Source organism: Puntigrus tetrazona, chromosome 7 (assembly GCF_018831695.1).
Source record: "Puntigrus tetrazona isolate hp1 chromosome 7, ASM1883169v1, whole genome shotgun sequence".
Classification (NCBI taxonomy): Eukaryota; Metazoa; Chordata; class Actinopteri; order Cypriniformes; family Cyprinidae; genus Puntigrus; species Puntigrus tetrazona.
Genome location: NC_056705.1, coordinates 22961314 through 22981300, shown reverse-complemented (window position 1 = coordinate 22981300; position 19987 = coordinate 22961314). Strand labels below are relative to the sequence as shown.

General features: G+C 37.1%; 1 protein-coding gene across 1 annotated transcript in view; it reads right to left on the bottom strand.

The window, feature by feature from the left end:
- Positions 1 to 2708: 2708 nt before the first annotated feature.
- ptprn2 (protein tyrosine phosphatase receptor type N2) overlaps positions 2709 to 19987 on the bottom strand; it is a 139293-nt gene continuing 122014 nt past the window's right edge. Inside the window, exons 15-23 of the mRNA XM_043245497.1 lie at positions 19583 to 19730; positions 19228 to 19301; positions 15123 to 15200; positions 12404 to 12523; positions 11909 to 12075; positions 9228 to 9281; positions 8080 to 8144; positions 5912 to 5985; positions 2709 to 3387 (exon numbers count right to left, since the gene is read on the bottom strand). Coding sequence (XP_043101432.1) covers positions 3316 to 3387; positions 5912 to 5985; positions 8080 to 8144; positions 9228 to 9281; positions 11909 to 12075; positions 12404 to 12523; positions 15123 to 15200; positions 19228 to 19301; positions 19583 to 19730 — 852 coding nt within the window. The 3' untranslated portion in view covers positions 2709 to 3315. The remainder of the gene's footprint in view (positions 3388 to 5911; positions 5986 to 8079; positions 8145 to 9227; positions 9282 to 11908; positions 12076 to 12403; positions 12524 to 15122; positions 15201 to 19227; positions 19302 to 19582; positions 19731 to 19987) is intronic.

Below are 19987 nucleotides of genomic sequence, written 5' to 3'. Positions count from 1 at the left end.
TAAAAAAACTACATTCAAATTTCTGAAAAAGTTGAATTACCCTCTCAGGTAAGAATGCATTGGTTTGAGTTTTTAATATGTATTAACTCGATATTACCATTTTTCTATAGCACCTGTCATGTTAGGTAACAGCTTTGTCTGTTTGTATTGTGTTCAAATCATCCGCTGAAGTCTCTTGTAGACAAAAAGGCAACTTGTTCTCGAGTGTTCACCGACCTGCTTTGACCATACGGCACATAGCTCACGTACAGCGGCCAGTAGAAACAGCTGCTAATGGGTCATCTACCTATAGATTCATGTCTATGATGATAATAGGCAAACAGGAAAAACAATAGGCAAACAGGTTAAACTAAATCAAAGCTAAACTCCAAACGCAAATGTCAAAACAAAACGAAAGCACTATCATCACCTCTATATATTTTACAGGGTCCTTGTGACGTTACTTACTATACTAAAAGTAAGTAACAGTAAATAATGTGTAATTACACGTAACTAACCCTAAGCTTAACCATAGTCCTAACCTAAACCCTATAGTAAGTACACATGAGGTAATATTAATCGTTACTTCATTGTATAATTAAAATGAAGAGTATGCACATATTAAAAAAGAATGCATGGAACAGACACGGTACATAATAATGTTGTTGAGTACACTTAACAACATGTACTTACTAATGTTAGGTTCAGCTGTATGAAATAATAAATAACTCATTGTTGTTACTAGTAAGTACATGTTACAAGAGCACTAAAATGAAGTGTTACCCACAGCCCTTTTCTGCATATCTATGGGCGATGCTGTAACAATTCACATTTGTATAAACAACAGACAACACTGTCAGGGTCCCACTTTATATTAAGTGCCCTTTACTATGTACTCACGTCAAAATACAAGTACAATGTACTTATTGTGTTCTGTATCGCAAAACACTTCTGCTGCTATTTAAGCGGGATACGGGTAAGGTTAGGGACAGGTTTAGTGCTATGGGGAGGTTTAACGGTGGGTTAAGGTGTATGGGATGGGTCAACAGTGCAATCATAATTTCAGAAAATAATTACAGATGTAAAACCATGTATGTACACAGTGCATTATAATAAATGATTGACTACATAGTTAAGGCCACTAAATACAAAGTGGGGCCTTCAAAATGAATATGCTCCTAAAGATTTTTAGTGAACATCAGTTATAAAACATTTACATTTGTTTGTAGTCTTTGCCACAAGTATATATTTCCCTTCAGTCCCATTTAACAAGATGTGTATTTTATATTAGAACTGATTAGTCATTTGAACAGTTCCGTCTAAGTGTGGGCGTTCTGTGTCGCTTTATGTCTTTCTCTAGTTTCTAGCCAGTTTCCTTTTTGTCCTCTAATGCAGTGGCAGGTAGAAGTAAAGCTCTTATGTTGTACAGAAGCACACAAGGCCATTTGTGATCATTAACAGTAAAATGCTTATGTACCAGTGTTAACCAATCTTTCTGCTTTTAATATAGCCCATAAAACGGCATTTGCAATGCTACTTGTTCGATTTAGTGATCTTTAGCGAGGCTCATCTTTCAGTTTAAATCTGCATCATTCATTTATCCATTCATGTGAATTACGTACTTTTAAGGATACCAAGCTTTGATTTTTTTCATGCTTGTTATGTCTAACATCAACCTTCATGACTAGCAAACTAAGTTTTGGAGACTTTTGGACGTTTTTGGGTCACTCGAGGTCTTGAGCTGACGAATACCATTCCACAAAAAACATGCAAATATGCCATTATTTGCAGTTCTAGAGTGTCAGTGAATATAATGAAATTGAACAATTTAGGACTAATAAGGCTAGCAGTAATGCCTCCTCTTTGACACACAGACATTGTGGTGGTAAAAATGAGATATCTTCCTGTGAGAGAGAAAAGAAAATGGATAATGACATTCTGATTTAAGCAACTTGGAACAGACCAGAATAATCACAATGCAAATTATCAAGGACAATCTAAATGGATGAATTTTAAAAAGAATGATAGTGAAACTAAGTTAATTAAAAAATCAGCTTGAGTTAAACTAGTTGTCGCCAAACGCAATAATTAATCGTGTTACCAGTGCTGAACGATACCAGGAAATATGAATTCCCTGAACGGGAGGCGACAGCATATCACAATCCCGCATAATACTCTAGTTGCTGCAGGAAGCAATTACCATCCGTAATTTTTTCTAATAAACTTGTATCCCTCTGATGACGACCAATTAAACATGCACAATTATGGTTACCATATAGTTATTCATAAGATGATTAGCATGCCCTCCTTACATTCAGATTGGCTGCATACTGATAAGACGCAGGTTAAGCGACAGATACATATGCAAATGGAATGCAAATCAACATACAGAAATAGCAGGAAGGCGCATGGACGTCATAAGTGCTGTCAATAATAACACTGCAGACAGGAAATTAAGAGGTGTGAATATTTATGTAAGCACCTAAGTGAAAAGTTTCCAAATAATTCTTAGCAATAATACGTTTTTATTATTTGTGCATTAGTCTAGTTATTCAAGGACGAACAAAACTGAAAAAAGCCAATTTTTTCTGTTCTTGTTCAACTCGCCAGAACCATTTTAGCGAACTGAACGACAATTCGCGTGAGGATAAGTGTCGGTAAAGTCTCTCTCATCCAGTCCTTCTTCCTTCCGTCTCACACACAAAATGATTCATGAATGCAATTATCACTCAAGCTTCAGCGTTGAGATTTATTACGTTACTTTTCTATCGCACACACAAAAATAATATGTACAATTACATTTTGGCATACCATTTTTAATCACATGGTTCATTCTGTATTTATAATTAATTTATCTATACAATCTGTTTATTAGTTGGTCTAGAAACAATATATCACAACAAAGGAGATCACAGAACTGCAATATACTGTAGTATTCTCATTGTCACATTAGTATTGCTCATCCGTAACTTAAGGGTAGTCACAAACTCGCTGTATAAGAGCATAACTGCAGTGAACTAATACAGTGTAATACAGCAATACTAAGATCACGTCACTTCAGACATTTCATATGCACAACTAGTGGGTATGTAAACACCAATCCGAGCAGCAAATACAATCTATGATTGCATGCTTAGTTGGCTAGTTGAATATCATTCTAAACAATTATTTCAATGCTATAGAATTTTACACACACTTAGTACAAAGAAATGTCTTCCGCAATACAATGCGTCTGAGTTTGGATAGAGCTTAAAATTGTGTCAATTTTCATAAGTATCCAGGTTACACAGAAAAGAGAGGAAGAAGACAGGTTGGAAGTGTTTGTGAAAGTTTCTTTCACTGAGGCAGAGCTTTCAGGATGGCGTTCACTTCTTCTGCTACAGCAGTCAATGCAAACTCAAACTGTTCCTGAAGACAGAAGGAGAGAAAGTGGAAGAGACTTGAAAAAACACCAACATTTTACACTAAGCACAAACTTATCTTGCAGAATAAGGGGAAAAAGAGACCTAACAAGAATATCAGTTGGAAGAAGACGTAATAAGTTGCTGGAAAGTACATACAAAGATGTGTGTGTGCTTCTTGTGTAGATGTGTGTATTTAAAGCTGCAGAGAACGTGTGACTCAGTGTGCTCTGTTCAAACTATGACTCAAAATCTGTCTCTTCCCTGAGGGGCACCCTGTAAAGATCGATCATTGTCTGAAGAGCGACCCTCAAAACTAACGTTTGAAACCAAAGCCTCCCACTGCAGGCCATGGAATAAACCAAGCTACAGTGGGCGTCAAGTCAGATGCAAAGCTTCGCAAAACAAGAAACGGAGAAAAATCCCTCTTGAATTAACTTAACATGCACTTTTCTGTATTTTGAAGCAACATAAATGAGTCTCTCAACAAAATGTAGTATGTAGTAAGTGAAGGTAAAGGTTTGTGATGTCAGTACAAAACCTAAACAGTTTGAATAAATGTGCTATTTTATTATTTTACTTTGTAGTGGTAATAGCTTGTGCTGGAAACGCAGACCGCCTAATGCATGCAAATGACCATAAACGCATGAGAAGGATTTGAGCATTTTCACAAATATCATTCACTGTCATATGCAAGGCGATTTGGAAGAAAAAAGGCGGCCTAAAGTGTAAATGTGACCATTTTGCCACTAGATGGTGTCACATTAATGCCTCAGTGTTCTCTAGACGTGATGAAGCATGGCTGTGGATATTTATCTGATCAGTCAAGCTGTTTATGAGCTTCTCTTCCAAGGTAAACAAAAGCCGGGGAGCTCATGGAGCCGCTAATGCACAAAACATTCCTATTCTGGGCCAGGAATAGAGAGGGTAGAATGAATTTTAGGAGGCAGACCAATTTCACACACGAGTACCTGCTTTGAGAGTGTTGTAAACGTGCAGGGCGAGGGGGCATCCTTTGGACATGTGTTGCTTTTTAGAGCAACACTGAAGTAGTGACTAAGCAGGCCAGAACAGTTAAATCACGAATAACGTACTGTTAAAGTCCAGAAATGAGAAGAATTAACAAACTACAGAGCTTGTGAGCAACCTGTTATGTTAGGATTAAGATAAATAATAAATAATTGTAGAATCTTTCTTTCTAACGAAAAGATTCAGGGTTCATTTAAAAGTGATTAAAAATGTAACAGCAAGTCCCAAGGTGTGCAAGCTTTTCTCATTCATTTAACACGATTATATTAGTAATACTAATACTAGGTTGCTTATAAATAGGTGAAAACAAAACAGAAACATCCAAATATCCTCATTAGTGACTCATTACATTACAGAGTTAAAGAAAGTCTAGGAACTGATAAGCAGAATGAGGACTTGCTCAGGAAATAATAGCAGCGATTTTTCGTGACTTTTTTAAAACATCTTGTACATTCTGGCAGTTGTTGGTACACTTTGTTAACTTAGAAACCATTACTGTTGGCTGAGGAAACAGCTTTGGCTTTCATTCAAATATTAGGAATTTGTTGCACACCATGATACATGAACAAAAAATGAATAGCTGATTATTCTGTAAAGTAGGCTGATTGCTTCGGCAAAATGTATTCACTAACCTGAATATATGAAAAATGAATAAAACAGAGAGGAAGCAAACATTCTGCTAACATTTATGTAATACCACTTACATATTCACCATTTTCAGTATCCTCTGAATAGACCCACAGCTGAATGCTATCTTTTCAACACAATCCATGGAGGCTCAGTATCTCAGTTTACGGAGGCTAACCAGGTAGTCAGGTCTTTATCTTTCATAAACAGCAGCTAATGTAATTCGCAGTGGCTCTGAGGAGGGGACTCTCATTTGCTCATCTTGTTATCTCCAAACAGTAGAATGCTAAATATATGTTTCTTTAGCATACTTAAAAAATAGATCTTGTATCAGCCGATCTTGTAATGCTGGAGACCCTCTAGGCCCTTCTGGCTGATGTTCAAAACATTGTTGCTCGCGGCTTCAACGGGACGTATTTGTCATGGAAGAAGTGATCAATTACAAGTTAATTTTCGGAGCCTGGCTTTTGCTGCTTTATTGACTGTGTGGTTTTAGATTACAAATCGATGTTAATTGTAGCAGTGCGGTTAGGGTCGTATTGTACAGGACGTCACGGGACGATGCAGGTGTAATTGCACTTATAGCTTTCCCTACTGATGATGAGCTTATCGTGGTATTAAATTGAATAATAATGGCATTAATATTGAATTACTGCTAAAATGCTAAAAATGCACCACATATATGGATTCATTTGCCTTGAACAGACATATCCAAAACAGAAAATTCCAAGGACATTAGAGCAGTGCTACAGAAAAAAAGCTTATATTTTGATTTGACAGATTTTTACATCTTTAAAAGAGACCCTAAATACAGTGTCCATCATTTTGCACTTCCTCGCTGTTCTTTAAGCAGAGAGTTTTACATGATGTCTTACCTTGGTCTGTACCATGCCTGATCTCTGGTCCCTCAGGTGCTCCAGGGTTGCAGCAATATCAATCTCCTTAGCACCTGCAACAGAGCCACATAACATGAGTTCAAAGTACTCCACATAATCATAGATCATCTAGCACTCTCTCCAGTGCTCGCTTTTTCTGTGGAATTACATTCCCTTTGCAATGCTGGGCAAAGCTTATAGACTGTGTCTGTTCCTTGTTTTTAGCTATAGCAGAACTTCATGCCTTATACTAGAACAAAATATGTCATAAAAAATAATAAAGAAAAATATTGCTGGGCAATGATTAATTCTGATTAAGCCAAAATAAAGGTTTTTGTGAAGAGAGTATATGTGTATATGGTGTATATTTATTATGTGCTATATGCATAAAGACACACACATGCAGCATATATATATAAAAAACCATTTACATGTGTATATTTATATTCATGTAAATTTTATATATTAATATATTTAATATACAAACATAACATATTTCTCATATGAATATATTCTTAAATATACATGAATGTGTGTGTGTATAGATATATACACAGTACACACACATATATTATGTACACAAAAACTTTTATTTTGGATGCGATTTTATTGCAATTGTTGGCCAGCACTAAAAAAGTGTAAATGTCCATTTTTTTTTCTACTCGATCAGACTTAAAATTAGTTGTTGTTATTTATCATACTTTGATTCAGTTGTATTACATATTATTTGTAACTTGTAAGCCATTCATTTATTTTTACAGTTTTTAGTTTATTTTCCGCCAAAAGTAGCAGATAATTTGAATTGTAACATGAATACTTGCTTAAAAAAGATCTACTCATGTAGATCTGTTGTTCTAGGCAATACAAATTTACATTGGTAGCACTGACAGAAACAAAATTGTAAAGTGAATATGAAATTTTTCACATGGTGGTAAAAGTGAAAAGGCTGATTAGGAGAAATCTCCCTTTCACCTTTAGCTTGAATGACTTTTTCTACAGGTCCATTGTTGTTTCTCCTCATAAATGAGCGGCGAGCAGGAGAGGTCTAACAAGGCCTTATTTCTCATTCATTCTTCAAAAAGAAAAGAAAGACTACCCCCTCCCTTCTGCGCAGATTGATAGAGAGAGAGAGTGAGAGAGTTTGAGGGCGAAGGAAAGAGAAAAGCGGGAATCCTTATAGATGCTTTCTGAAAGGGAGCGAGTGCAGCTGGGGTTCCAGCCTCAAAAGTGCTCCAACACTTTCATGTCTTAAGAAGTGCAAGATTCCGAAGTTTAGGGGGAAAGACAGAGAGCGAGCAAAGGAGGGGGCATCTAACAAGAAAAGGCTTTGGAATTAAAACAGCATTCTTCACTAATTTACAATTCATTCCTGGAGATGAAGAAAAGCGAAGAAAAAATACGACGGGGTGTTTCAGAAAAGAGAGAGAGAGAGAGAGAGAGAGAGAGAGAGAGAGAGAAGAGGAAGACATGAAGAACCGGAGAGAGAGAAAAGGGGAATGGAAGAGGGAGATTTCTGTTGTTTGGGACTTTCTGGGGCTTTGATCACACAAGTGAACACTGGAAAGTGGGCAACCTGCGAGCCCCTCCTCCTTCCCAGGGAGCAGACAAAAGAGAGATGGAGGGGGTCGCTGAGGGCCGAGGCTCCGGGCCCCTGACAGCATGGGAAAAAGGCACAAATGCGGCGACGCTCTCCCTTGCATCTGGCCTTTGATCCCTCATTATGAAAAAAGCCACGGACCATGGTCAGGTCAGGAGTAGGGATGGACTGGTGACCAGAATAGAGAAGCATGGGGGGGGGCCGAATGCATGGGTGACCTCACCAGATGGGGTCAGGAAGAATGGTGATGATTCGGACAGGTTATGAAGGCACCTTCCGTCTCCGTGGCTGGATTCACATGACTTGTTAAACTCTATGCAGCACTGAACATTCAATATTTGCATGTGAAAAAGCCAACTGTTTTAGTTTGAGCTGAAACCTTCGCAGCTGCTTACAGGTGCAAACACAAGAAGAAATACAGGCTCTTCTTTATATTTCCATGCACTTTCATTCACATTAGCCTTTTGAGAGCTTTTGCCATTCATTAAGGACCTCGATCACCTCGTAATGCACGACAAGACGCTGTGTGTTATGACAGCACCTCCTCCTCATCTGTGCTGTGCGCTCTTACCTTTGGCCATTTTATTGAGAACCATGTCAATCAGGATGTAGGTTCCACTCCTTCCAGCGCCATCGCTGCAAATGAAGAGAGAAACTCGTTATCACTTCTGAGAAAAGAGCAGACCTGTCTGAATGAGCATTACAGTATGTGCCTGCTGAAATGAAAACAAAGCGTTCATTTCTTTGTTGTGTTTCAGCCGCATTGTTTGCTGTTGCATCATCCTTCAGCATTCACAATAATTCTGTCAAAGACGACTGCTGTCTTGTTTTCCTGTTCTTTGCAAAACTAAACTGCACTTTTTGAAATAATGAAATAACATAACATAGCTCTTTTAAGAGCAAAACCAAAGTGACTGAACACAGTGGGAATTTGAAGTGACTTGAAAAAGCATTTTAAACTTGTTTTACCTTCTACCCAATTGACTAAATTGCGAGAACCAACCAAACTCAGACGCAGTTGGATTGTAAACTGCATTCTGATTTGAAATCAAGGTTACTTTTCAAGACATGCGGTTGAATATTATGAGTGTATTACTGAATGAATGTGTGTGCGTGTGAGTGTATGCCGCTTTCTGAGGTTGCTCAGGTCTAAGCACACACACAAAACACATTCAAGTGGGGGGTTTGGGAAATGAGAACTATTTAAGGACACTCTTCCCTCTCCCCTGATATCATTCTGAATTATTCAAATATGCATGACAGCTGTGAAGCCTGTCTTCCCCACAATGCACAACATGTTGCTCATTAACCCCTGGTGTTAAAGATCATTTGGCCACTATTTTAGTTTACCCAGACTCTCACAAACCTCAATTTTACATTGAGGATAAAGGCCATCCATTTTTACCATCACTCATATAGATATTAACTCAATACTTAATTTATTTTACCACTGCCTGAGGGATAATTCAGACCACCGATCATTGGACGTAATACTGTTTTCATGTTATATAACATATATACTTATGTATTTAGCACTTAACACTTTTATCCAAAGCAACTTATATTGTATCAAGTTACAGTTTTACATTCAATGGGAATCAAACCCATGATCTTGGTGTTGCTAACATCATGCTCTACTATTTGAGCTACAAGAAATATATTAGACAGATTGATGCCAATAGCTTATAAATGCATTTTTTATATTATTCTGGTACTTGCCTGCAATGAACAATAATTGGACAAGATCTGCCCCGGTAGCACTTGTTAACCTTTCTGCAATGACAAAAAAAAAAAAAAAAAAAGATGCCATTAATACAGGAGAGATCATGGAATATTCATTTGCCGTTTTAGAAACATTTTATAAACATGGTTACTTATAAATACATTACTTTTGCTTATTATCAAACACGTTACTCTCAAACCAGAGGACTTTCTAACATGTGTCTATCAAAATCAATATAAACCAAAAGGTCCATGCCAAACAATTAAAACAAATGGAGAGGTTGTTAAATCCGCCACATTGTGACAAGCCATTAAGTAAATGATGTGTGGTAGGTGTCATGATCCAAAACACATTAACCTTGCACGATTATAATGCCTGTAAAACCATAAGGCCTTGGAGGATTTTTAGGCACATAGGTGCTGTTGCCATAGAAACCTACTGTGTTAACTCATATTGTTTTGCTTATCCCCTTAAAAAAACCCTGCTTTGTGCATACCTCAAGGTTGATTTCTCAAGAGATACCAAAAAAAGGTTTAAGATCAGATCTGAATGCTCATGGGATAACTTTCAATTTTAAAACCTCCTGCACACATTTATATTATGTTATTTAAAGATAGCTTGGTCCAAAATTAACACTCGCTAAGAGCCAAAATTAGGAAGAACTGGCTTTGGCGAGTATATAAATCAGAATTTATTAACTTTAATTTTATAAGAAACTACAACAGGTTGAAGTCAATGTATAAAAATGGTAACCTTACCCATACTGCTGTAAGTGACACGCTCAATTAAAATCAAAGAAATAAAAAACTATTAAAGAAAAAAATCTCATTACTCAAATACCATATATAGACTTTTTAATATCGTGAACAAATGACCATGAGAACAATACCTAAAGTTGTATTTTTAGCAAAACAACTGTGACATTCCTTGATCATAATTTACTTTACAGTGGGCATGAACATGTGTAGTTTTAATAAAGAATAGTGCAAAATACTTTTCTAGGTAAGTAACATTTTCTACTTTGACAAAAAAATACATTTTTGGACCGTGAAATAAATATAAAATAAAACCTGATGTTTCCTCCACAAGAAATGTGTAAGAAAAGGGCTTTAAATATTTTTCTGAGGTAGGGCAGATCTGAAAGAGTGCAGAGGGGACCATCATGCATTGGGGCATTAAGGGCAGTGTTTCTGGGCAAAACAGAGGGGCAGAGAAAAAGGGTGGGTGTGTGCGAGAAACAGGGACATCTGGTGAGTTTGAGATGCAGGTGAGGAGGCAAGGAAAAATCAAGGGCCTGGAAGAGGAGATACAGTTTCCAATGATCACTTTTGTGACTATGCAACTGGGCTCATATAACTAGCTGCAACATCACAAAAATGACACTGGCAACCGCTAATTAGCTGGCCAACGAAAAAACAAGAGAGGTGAGTGAGGAGCGTTTGACAGATTCAGTGTGAGTCATGGCAGTGTATGAGACAAAACTGTGTCACAGGCCTTTGGGGAGATATTCAGAATGGCAACAGAAACCAGAGCAGGGTTAAAACCATCTCGCCAAAGCCTCAGTGCTCAAGGTGTCATTGAAACTTTGGCAGATTTTTTTGAGTGAAAAGAATATTGCGAACACTGTGGGTCTCAAAATGGGAGTCATAATTCAGAGTCAAGGATCATATGTCAATCATCAGTAAGACTGCTGATAGAGGATCAGACCCACCCTTTTTATTTATCACTGCGCATTTATTACCCCATTATTTCTCAGGGCACAAGATCCAACGTCAGCATTCTAGATCTAAACGCTTTGTGCATATGATCCAACAGTCCTCCCATGAATCAGCAACAGAATCAGCACTCCAAATCTGATGCTTTAAAAATGTCAGTGCATAAATTATTCTCTCATATGACAGGCATATGTAATATGCATATGCACAAATAAAATGTGAGACATTTCCCCAAAGCATAAACTGTGTACAGTAGCTATATGTAGAACTATTTAAAATCTAAAGCATACTGCGCCTCCGTGTCTGTAAAACGGTTAGATAAATGATAGATATACCATAATTCATGAATGTAAGCAAATCAAAGAGTCAACAACAGGAAATTCCAGAAAAGATTAGACTAAACTCAGGCAGTATGAAATGTAACATGCCAACATTATTTCCCTACATTCTGTGGTGACGTAGTGGGATTAATGTACTAAATGTAACAGCACAGCAGACCACTTGCTAAAATTTGTTTACTTTAAATTTGTTGCTTTAGCATGAACAAAGAAACTAAAAGGCCAAAATGGATCGTCCTATTACAGGTATATATCCGCCTGTGTTGTTAAAACTCTTTAAGGTTTTCCCCTAGAGACCTATTGCATTTCTTCAGAACGCTCACAGCAGGTGAAAAATTAGGGAGTCATATGCTGCCATTGGCTTTCCTCTCACTACTGTTTTACTGCTGAACATTTCACTTTTAATTGGGGTGTTTAATTTAATAGGGATTATTTTGGAGGGATTGCCGTACGTTTGCTACTATTCACACATATAGGGATAAAGGGCTAGATTGCTCTCCGTTCTTTCTAAACCTACAGGCTGAAGGTGGAAAATCAGTATACTGACCCAAACCTTTAAGATAAAAACTGGTAAACATTCTGCCATTAGCATCCCCTGGTGAAATATAGCAGCTGGACACATACCTGCGGAAGTCCAGCAAGGTTCTAGCTGACTCTGGAACATTCTGGTCCATCCAGGACAAGAAGTGGAACTGAGTGACTGTGCGGGTCTCATTAGTCTGGACGTTCTTCAGGTAGAAACTGCGCACCAGGAAATCATCACACCAGATATGCTCAGAGACCAGATTCACCTTCAAGAACATAAGCACCGTAAAATTTAAACCTATGACATGTAAAATTGATTGGTGATGTTGGTGATTATTTTCTTTGTAAAGAATATTATTAGTATATACGTCAAATGGCGTAAAAGCTACTTGCGAATGTTCTATATTTTTTACTAAATTATTCAGGTAGCCACAGCTGCCAAAATAATTCTGTAAAAACTACAGAATTTAGTTTAAAGCTTTACTATGTTTGAAACTGTGGAAACGTGTCATAATAGTTTGTGAAAGGGTCCACTTATATTTAGTTACGGTGTTAAATTATCATTCAAATATATAGTGTCTATAGGAGCTTTACCTCATATATGTGGTAGAGGTCCGAGCCCTCATCAGGCCAATACTGATGACACTGTTTGATGCCGTTTTCAGCAAGAGGTGTCAGCATTACAATAACCACACAGCCACTTTCCCAGACCATCTACACAGAGAATGAAAAAGCAGTTTTACAATGTAGACAGCGGAAAACAGCAAAAAATACATTTGAACAACCCTCCTTTATTCAGAGAGATTTTCAGCAGAGTTTGCTTTAAACATAATTGGTCTTAATAACTCACTGTAATAGAGGTTTAGTTTAGTCTTCCAGCCCACCTCTCCTGCCCTTTATCTCTCGATCTCCCCTTACCCTTGTATACGGAACCTCCTCAGCTTTGCTCCATTTCCCCTAATCACACTTTTACTGTGTCCTTCAATCACGGAAAGGCCCACTGCGGCCATTAGGAAAATGAGGGAAAACACTGACTTTTATGGTAGTAATAAAATACAATGATCCTGCTCATAAAATAATCAAACTCATGTGCCACACGTCCCCACAGAGTCATTAACAGAGAAATGTAGAGACATTACACCATGGTAAAAGTGGTTCAAAAAGCAATATAAAGTTACCATTATGAATATGTTAGCATTTTTAATCTCACAAAACACTGGAGATGAAATTGATGAAGAATAAAACGTCTTAAATTCATGATTATATCATGAGAGAGTGGTGGCAATACAAAATAGCTTTCACTGAATGTAGTATTTAATAGATTTTTTTTGTTTCACACGTTTCATCCCAACAGAATTTATGGGGCAACCATTAGGAATAAAAACAGGAATAAAAACAGAAATGTGTTTAGATGCTTGCCGCTGTATACATTATTGGTCAAATGATGTTAAAACATAAATGTTATTCAACCTTGTAAAAAACATTTTTTGAGTAATTTAACAGCTTATATACAAAGATCACAATGCTTGATTCTTCAATACAAGATTGGTAACTGAAGGTCAGTGGAGGAGCTTGCACTAATGTTCCAGACCAGGTGATCAAATATTGTTGAGTTTAAGCTTAGCAGTGCAATATGCAGAAAAGGTCAAACAAAACCAACAAACATGTTTCTGAAAACTGCAGAGAACAGGACTGAGTGCTCTGTGCTTGGCCAGAATCCTGAATAAAAATTGCACAAAGCCACAATTGAATATTCTGTGAATAAGTTTTTTTCTCTTTGAGGAAAACTTTTCAGAGCGTTATGCTAATGTGAAAAAAAACTTTCTTTTTTGACATTTAGACAAAGCTCAAATTCTGACATTGATATTAAAACATCACACTGTTATGTGGAGCTAAAGGGAATCATCGCTACTTGTCTTTAGGAGTTCGGAGGAAATAAATGGTTCTGGAGAAGTACATCTAAAAAGACCTTAAACACCAATATGTCAAATACAGGTTTATTAAACCCTAATTTTTATAATAAGCACTTTAATCATTAGTTTCCGTCTGGATGTATACCCACACATTTTTAATGAATGACTTCAGCACTTTGAACACCATGGATGCTTATCACTAATTAACACTGTTTCTATTTTTGAATGACAAATTAGAGAAAGTCTTACAAGCCATGACTAATGAAGAAGGAAAAGGTTTACACTTAGCATATAAGTAAATATGCATGTATACATGCCCTTTATTAAAGAGAAAACTTAAGGCTCTGCAAACTTTTAAAAGCTTGGCTGTGTTTGCTATGAATCACCTTTTCATTAATGAGAAGAAACACAGAGACAATGACATCACTACATTAATTGGCAGGGATTAATGTACTCAGTTTAATTTAAATGGAACTTTTAATGGCCTTTTTTGGATTCAGAACTGGCCTGACTGTTTATAATTCTTCAGCATGGAATTAAATCAATTTAGATCATTAATTTTCCGCCAGTAATTGACAAAATGACAAATTCAAACAACCAATAACATCAATTAGTGTACGCCCACATCTGTTAGTAAACACAGCTTTGTGATTGTAGAGGGTCAAGTGACAGCAACACATTAACACAGTCAATTTATTAAAATGTAGATGACGGTTTGTATTTAACACCATCTACTTATCTAACCTTCAAAAAAATAAATAAATAAATGAATCAGGAAACAAAGAGAAAACGCTTAAAGCTGCTGCTGATCGTAAAATATTAATTGAGTTGAAAACATCCTACGCATGCCAGCAAAAAACATTTAGATGGTTCTTAAAATCAACTAAGCTATTAACACTGATTCTAATATACAAACAAACAAACAAACAAACAAAAGGCACTGAAATCAATTAGTTATAATCAAAACTATTATAGCAAGAGACTTTCTCATTTAAAGCATCTGTGTTATAGAAAAAAGTTTGTTTCTTCATTTATATTTTCAGCAGTGAGGAATCCCAAATCTTAGGGGAACTTTGGCCTTCCTAATTAAGGTAATATAATGATGTTCATAAAGCAGACAAAGTGTCCTTTCTACCCTTAACATTACCGAAAAAGTCCCAGTTTTGTCTTATTTGAGAGCTTTCACGTTATATTTTGAGATCTCAGTTTGCTTTTATAGACAGATATTAAAACCAATATGAATGCAAAAGCTATTCTTGCTAATGGGTCTAATATGGTAAAAAGGAACTATCCACTCTGAACACTGGGTTTGAATCATTAAACATTAACCTCACATTTTAATTCATGACACTTATGTTTTATCCATATGGATTGGACTCGGACGACACTGAGTATCTCACCTGCCAGAAGTCAGCCACGGTGGAGGGAAGAGGACCTTGAGCGCTGATATAGGCTGGGTTTCGCGGGTCATGGTCCATCTTAAAAGTGAAAAGACAGAGTAAACATTTCATGAATATTAATTAAGCTAACATTTTTTTAATCAATACTGAAAAAGAAACACTGAGTATTCTGTTGACTAAAGAATATCTCTATTCTACAGAAGAACAAAAGTGATATGGCTGCATGTTGGAAGGATGTTAGTTTCTATGGTGCTCTCCTCTGACACGAAGCCTCTATGTAAACTGTGCTGTTTCATTTATCTTATTTATTTGCTTTCTGAACATTTCTTAGGTCCCCTCCGATCTTTGGGGAAGGGGTAAACAAACTTGCTGCCAAGAGAAACAGAATGTCCACGATTTCTGTTTGGAGTTAAAAAGCTTGAGAGAGAAAAAAAGGAAAAGGAAAAGCAAATCAAATAAAGCGAAAGGCACAGAGGCCTGTCACTAATGAGAGCAGAGTCGTCTCTCTCACGACCACCTCCCCTCTCCTGACCCCTCTCTCCTGTCTTTCTCGCTCTCATTTTTATCTACTCCACATCCACTCTCTCTCTTCCATTTCTATATCGTTCTATCATCTCCAGTCACCCCTTCTTCCTCTCTCTCCCCTGTCTGTCCTCTTCGAGCATGTGCATTCTTTAATACCTCTGATTAAAGCCGGCTCTGGGAGTAAAGCAAGGCATCTCTCTAATCAAACGCATTTATTGATGAGAAGCTCAGTGGCTGGAGGAGGGTGTCTGCGTGTAATTGTGTGTCTGTCTGAGTGAAAGCTGTCCCGATGGAAAAAAGCTAATGATGGAAAGAAAAAAAATTGATATGGATATGGACTGTGACATTCATAATGCACTAGCCACAATTAAATAATGACAGGCAAAATCTTCACCAGCACTTCAGCTAATCAGCAGCAAAACCATAACAAGCAAAAGTAGATTTCAAACCTCAGCAAAGGGACAATCCACCTCTTTTAACTTATTTAATCTAATAGGTTTGCAAACTGTCAAATGTTGCCAGTGTTTCTCAACCTTTTGAGACTCAAGTATCTCTTCACTGACAAAAAACAGAATGCGTTCTCTGTTAAAAGCGATATATCTTGCAGTTGTAACCACAAGGTGCTATTTCTACTGATCTAACCCTTAAAGGAATAGTTCACCCAAAAAGTTTTATTCTGTCATCATTTACTAACCCTCAAGTAGTTCCAAATCTGTATACATTTCTTTGTTCTGTCGAACACAAAGAAAGATATTTCGAAAAACCATTGACTTCCATAGTAGTCCAGAAAATAATATGGAAATCAATGGTGACCCAAAACAGCCTGGTTACAAACTTTCTGATCCTTTTGTACTATTCATACTATTGTAATATTTAACTTTACTGCTATTTTTAATATTACCATACTAGATTTTTTTTAGCATTATCATTATCATTAAAACAATAAATAATTTGTATTGTTTTCTCAGTTGTTCATGTATACAGTCTTACACTGCTTCAGGTTTACTTCAGCTTTTCCTGTGTTTATATCTGATGCACTGTCCTTGGAGCGAACCAAATTTACATTTCACTGGATGTTGTATTTTGTATATAAGTATGTATGTTAAAATATAATACAAATCTTACATTTTCAGTCTACTTTGAATGAAAAACAAGCCCAACAAATCACACATATATTCTGGCATCTGATTGGCATTTGCTGATTTATGCAGTACAGGAGAATGGGCAGAATGGGGCATGCTATTAATCAATTCTTATTTAATAATCTATGTCTAAAAGCTGTGATGACCGCAATTCAGAATTTAGCTCTCATTATCTATGTCTGATGTATAGCATCCAATCTTTCACTCTGACCATTAGTCCATACACCCTACTATCTGTCCATCAAAGGACATCAACACAAACCACCATTCATCAGGTCTGAAAGAAAAGGTGAACCAAAAAAAAAAACAATTTGATTACAACACATTCTTTCCACACTCATATTAGAGGAAAGATATTATCGTCTGGATGTATGACAGGAGAACATTCTCCTGACCTGAAATGTCTCCTTACAAAAAGACGTGAAAGCTGTCATCAGGTTGGAATGTGCCCATTTTGAGCTGTAACAAAAGCATGTTTGGTGTAAGGAGGCAAGGTATGCAGTCTTGTTAGGGTGTCAGACCTGGGCTTATTAAATGAAGGAAGCAGAGAGTGGACGAGACTGTAACACAAGCTCCAAACACTCCTAGAATTGCTGCTGTTCTTTCATATGTATGTGTCCTTGAAGCTCTAAGCTAAGATCATTTAAAAGTATAGCCCTACTGATAAACGTGGCCATTTCTCACATCCAAAATGCTGATCAAATGCTACAGCTGTCTGTGTGAGAGTGTGCTTGATAGCACGTATGTCTGTCTTTGTGAGCGTGTTTGGGAGTACGTATGTCTTTAAAGCACAAAAGCCGATCACAAAGCCTTTCAAAACTTTCGCTAAAGTAATTGCATGGTTCAGTACTTCTGCACTAATTTCTCTATAGCCTCACAAAAAGATCAAACACCACTGCATGAGAAAGACAGATTCAAACCCCATGGTTACAGTGAATGACAGGCACACCCATTAGCATGGCAGAAAATGGATATAATTGCTTTGCACAACCTTAATTGTTGGCAAGAGCAATTTAAGGGTAGAACAATTATACATACACAAGCTGGCTAATGCCGGCAGTCTATATGAAACTGTTTTTTGACTACCCGCTCTCTATACAGGGTGTTATTATAGTCGATTTGTCATTTCACACTCAGAGAGATTATCACACTCTTAAGGTCTAATTACTTTAAGAGATCTGAGTTTTTTAGGGGTTTATCAGTAAATCCAGCATCCTCTATAAGAAAAAATATCAAAGAAAGAAGAAGGTATTTCGTTGTAGCATTTGTTTTACAGAATTTATTACCAAGATATGTTAAACATTATGCATCGCGAATCAAAATTCTTAGAGAAGGTACAAAGAATGTTATATTTTTTCACTTGGTTCAATTTGAATTCAATTTTTTTTTTTTTATTTGCTCAATATTACTAAAACTGTTTTTAAAAGCTTTTTCTGCAGCACTCATTCCTTTTTTCGTGTATGAATGATTGAAAGATAGAGAAATGGAGATCCAGAATATAACTCAACCCTAAACAGTCACCAAATCCGAAGGAAAGGGTGTTGGTGTGAGGAGGTTGTGAAAAATATCACGAATGATTTACTTTGAGGCCTTTTTCTTTCTTGCAGCTAATGAGAAAGAAGCTACAAACATTGACAGACATAATTATCACAGTTTTTGAAACGCACATTGCCAAATCCCTGCTGCGCTTTAATTACCGCGCCTCCATGCATTTGTCTCCGCACCAGCGGATCAGTGCACCCAACCCCGACTGCAGCTCGAAACCCTCGGGGAGGGAGGGCTGACTCGCTTGTGCCTTTTGTTTCATCTTTTGACGAGTTGGAGTCCAAAAATAACAGCATGTAAAAATGACTCAGTTTGACTTTCTCAGTGTGATATTGCTGCACAGGTATTATACTGATTAACATTATGTGTATGTACTGATTAAGGGGCCAAAACAAAAATGAATGTGTCTGTGATGGCAGTGAAATAACAGTGTTTGGTTTTAAAGCAATTACATGGTCTGTGTCTTATATTATGCATGCAAAAAGCTTACATTGACAGAAAAACTTTTGTTTATGCTTGCCGTCGTCTTTATTTTTTAAATGAATGTCTGACTATTTGAACCTACTTTTGAGTTCTTTTCTTTGTGTTTCTCAGTCCCTCAGTGTCTGTGCTTCTACATATACTTAAAAGAGCATATTTTACAGTCTGAGTATGGTCAACGTTGATCCAGAGAGGAGAGAAGTGAAGGAAAATCGGGGAACAAATAAATGAGCAAATAAATAAAAAATATAAGCCAGATTCAAATTTCAAAGTTAAAACAGACCTGGCAAAGTCAAAGCACGGGAAAAGACAGGCACAAATAATGTTCCTTCACATGAACAACCTGTATAAGGTGTTTTCACTCCCATTATTGAACATGATGCATAAAACACGTAAATACTGTAACTACTCACAATAGGACTGGCGTTGATGTAATCAGATCTGGATTGGTTATTTTCCAGCTTCAGGATGACTCTGGAGTGATCATCTACGGTATTCAAAAACAGACAGACCGAAGATGACTTATCTAACAGAGCATCAACGTTTCAATAACACATTTCTCATAAACGTGATCATTCCTCCAGCAGACGCTGCACATTTTTATAAAGATTCTGATCATTGCATGATTAGAAGAGGCCACTGACTTTTTTAATGAATCAAAACAAAACGCATTAGCCTGTGACAGGCCGTGCTGCTGTTCTTCAGCATAGTGCGCAAGAAAACAAATATAAATTCACTCAAGGCAGATACAATTTGCGAGGCACTCACACACAAGGACGCCGTGTGGGCGGTTGCGCTGGACATTCTGTTCCTCCTGACCCACCGCACATGCTGCTGGCTCAGCCTGGTAACTACAGAGAGCCTCCCACTCCTTATCCAAACGATCCTTATTCTGCAGGTGATCCTCCATATACGACTGCACATGGAAGAAAGACACAGAGACAAAAGTTGCTAGAGAGGTCCTAATGAGGATATGGGGAATAGAGTATTTCCTGTAACACGCATAACTTAAATACGAAAAGCATTCCAGCCCAGACAACATACAGAAGAGTGACGCACATATAAAGTAGAGGATTTCGGTTCAACGCAGGGTTACCTTTGTTGTTTATACAATGCAAACAAGAGCATGAAGCATATTTCTTGTGCTTATGCATTTCATGTGCCATTTGCCAT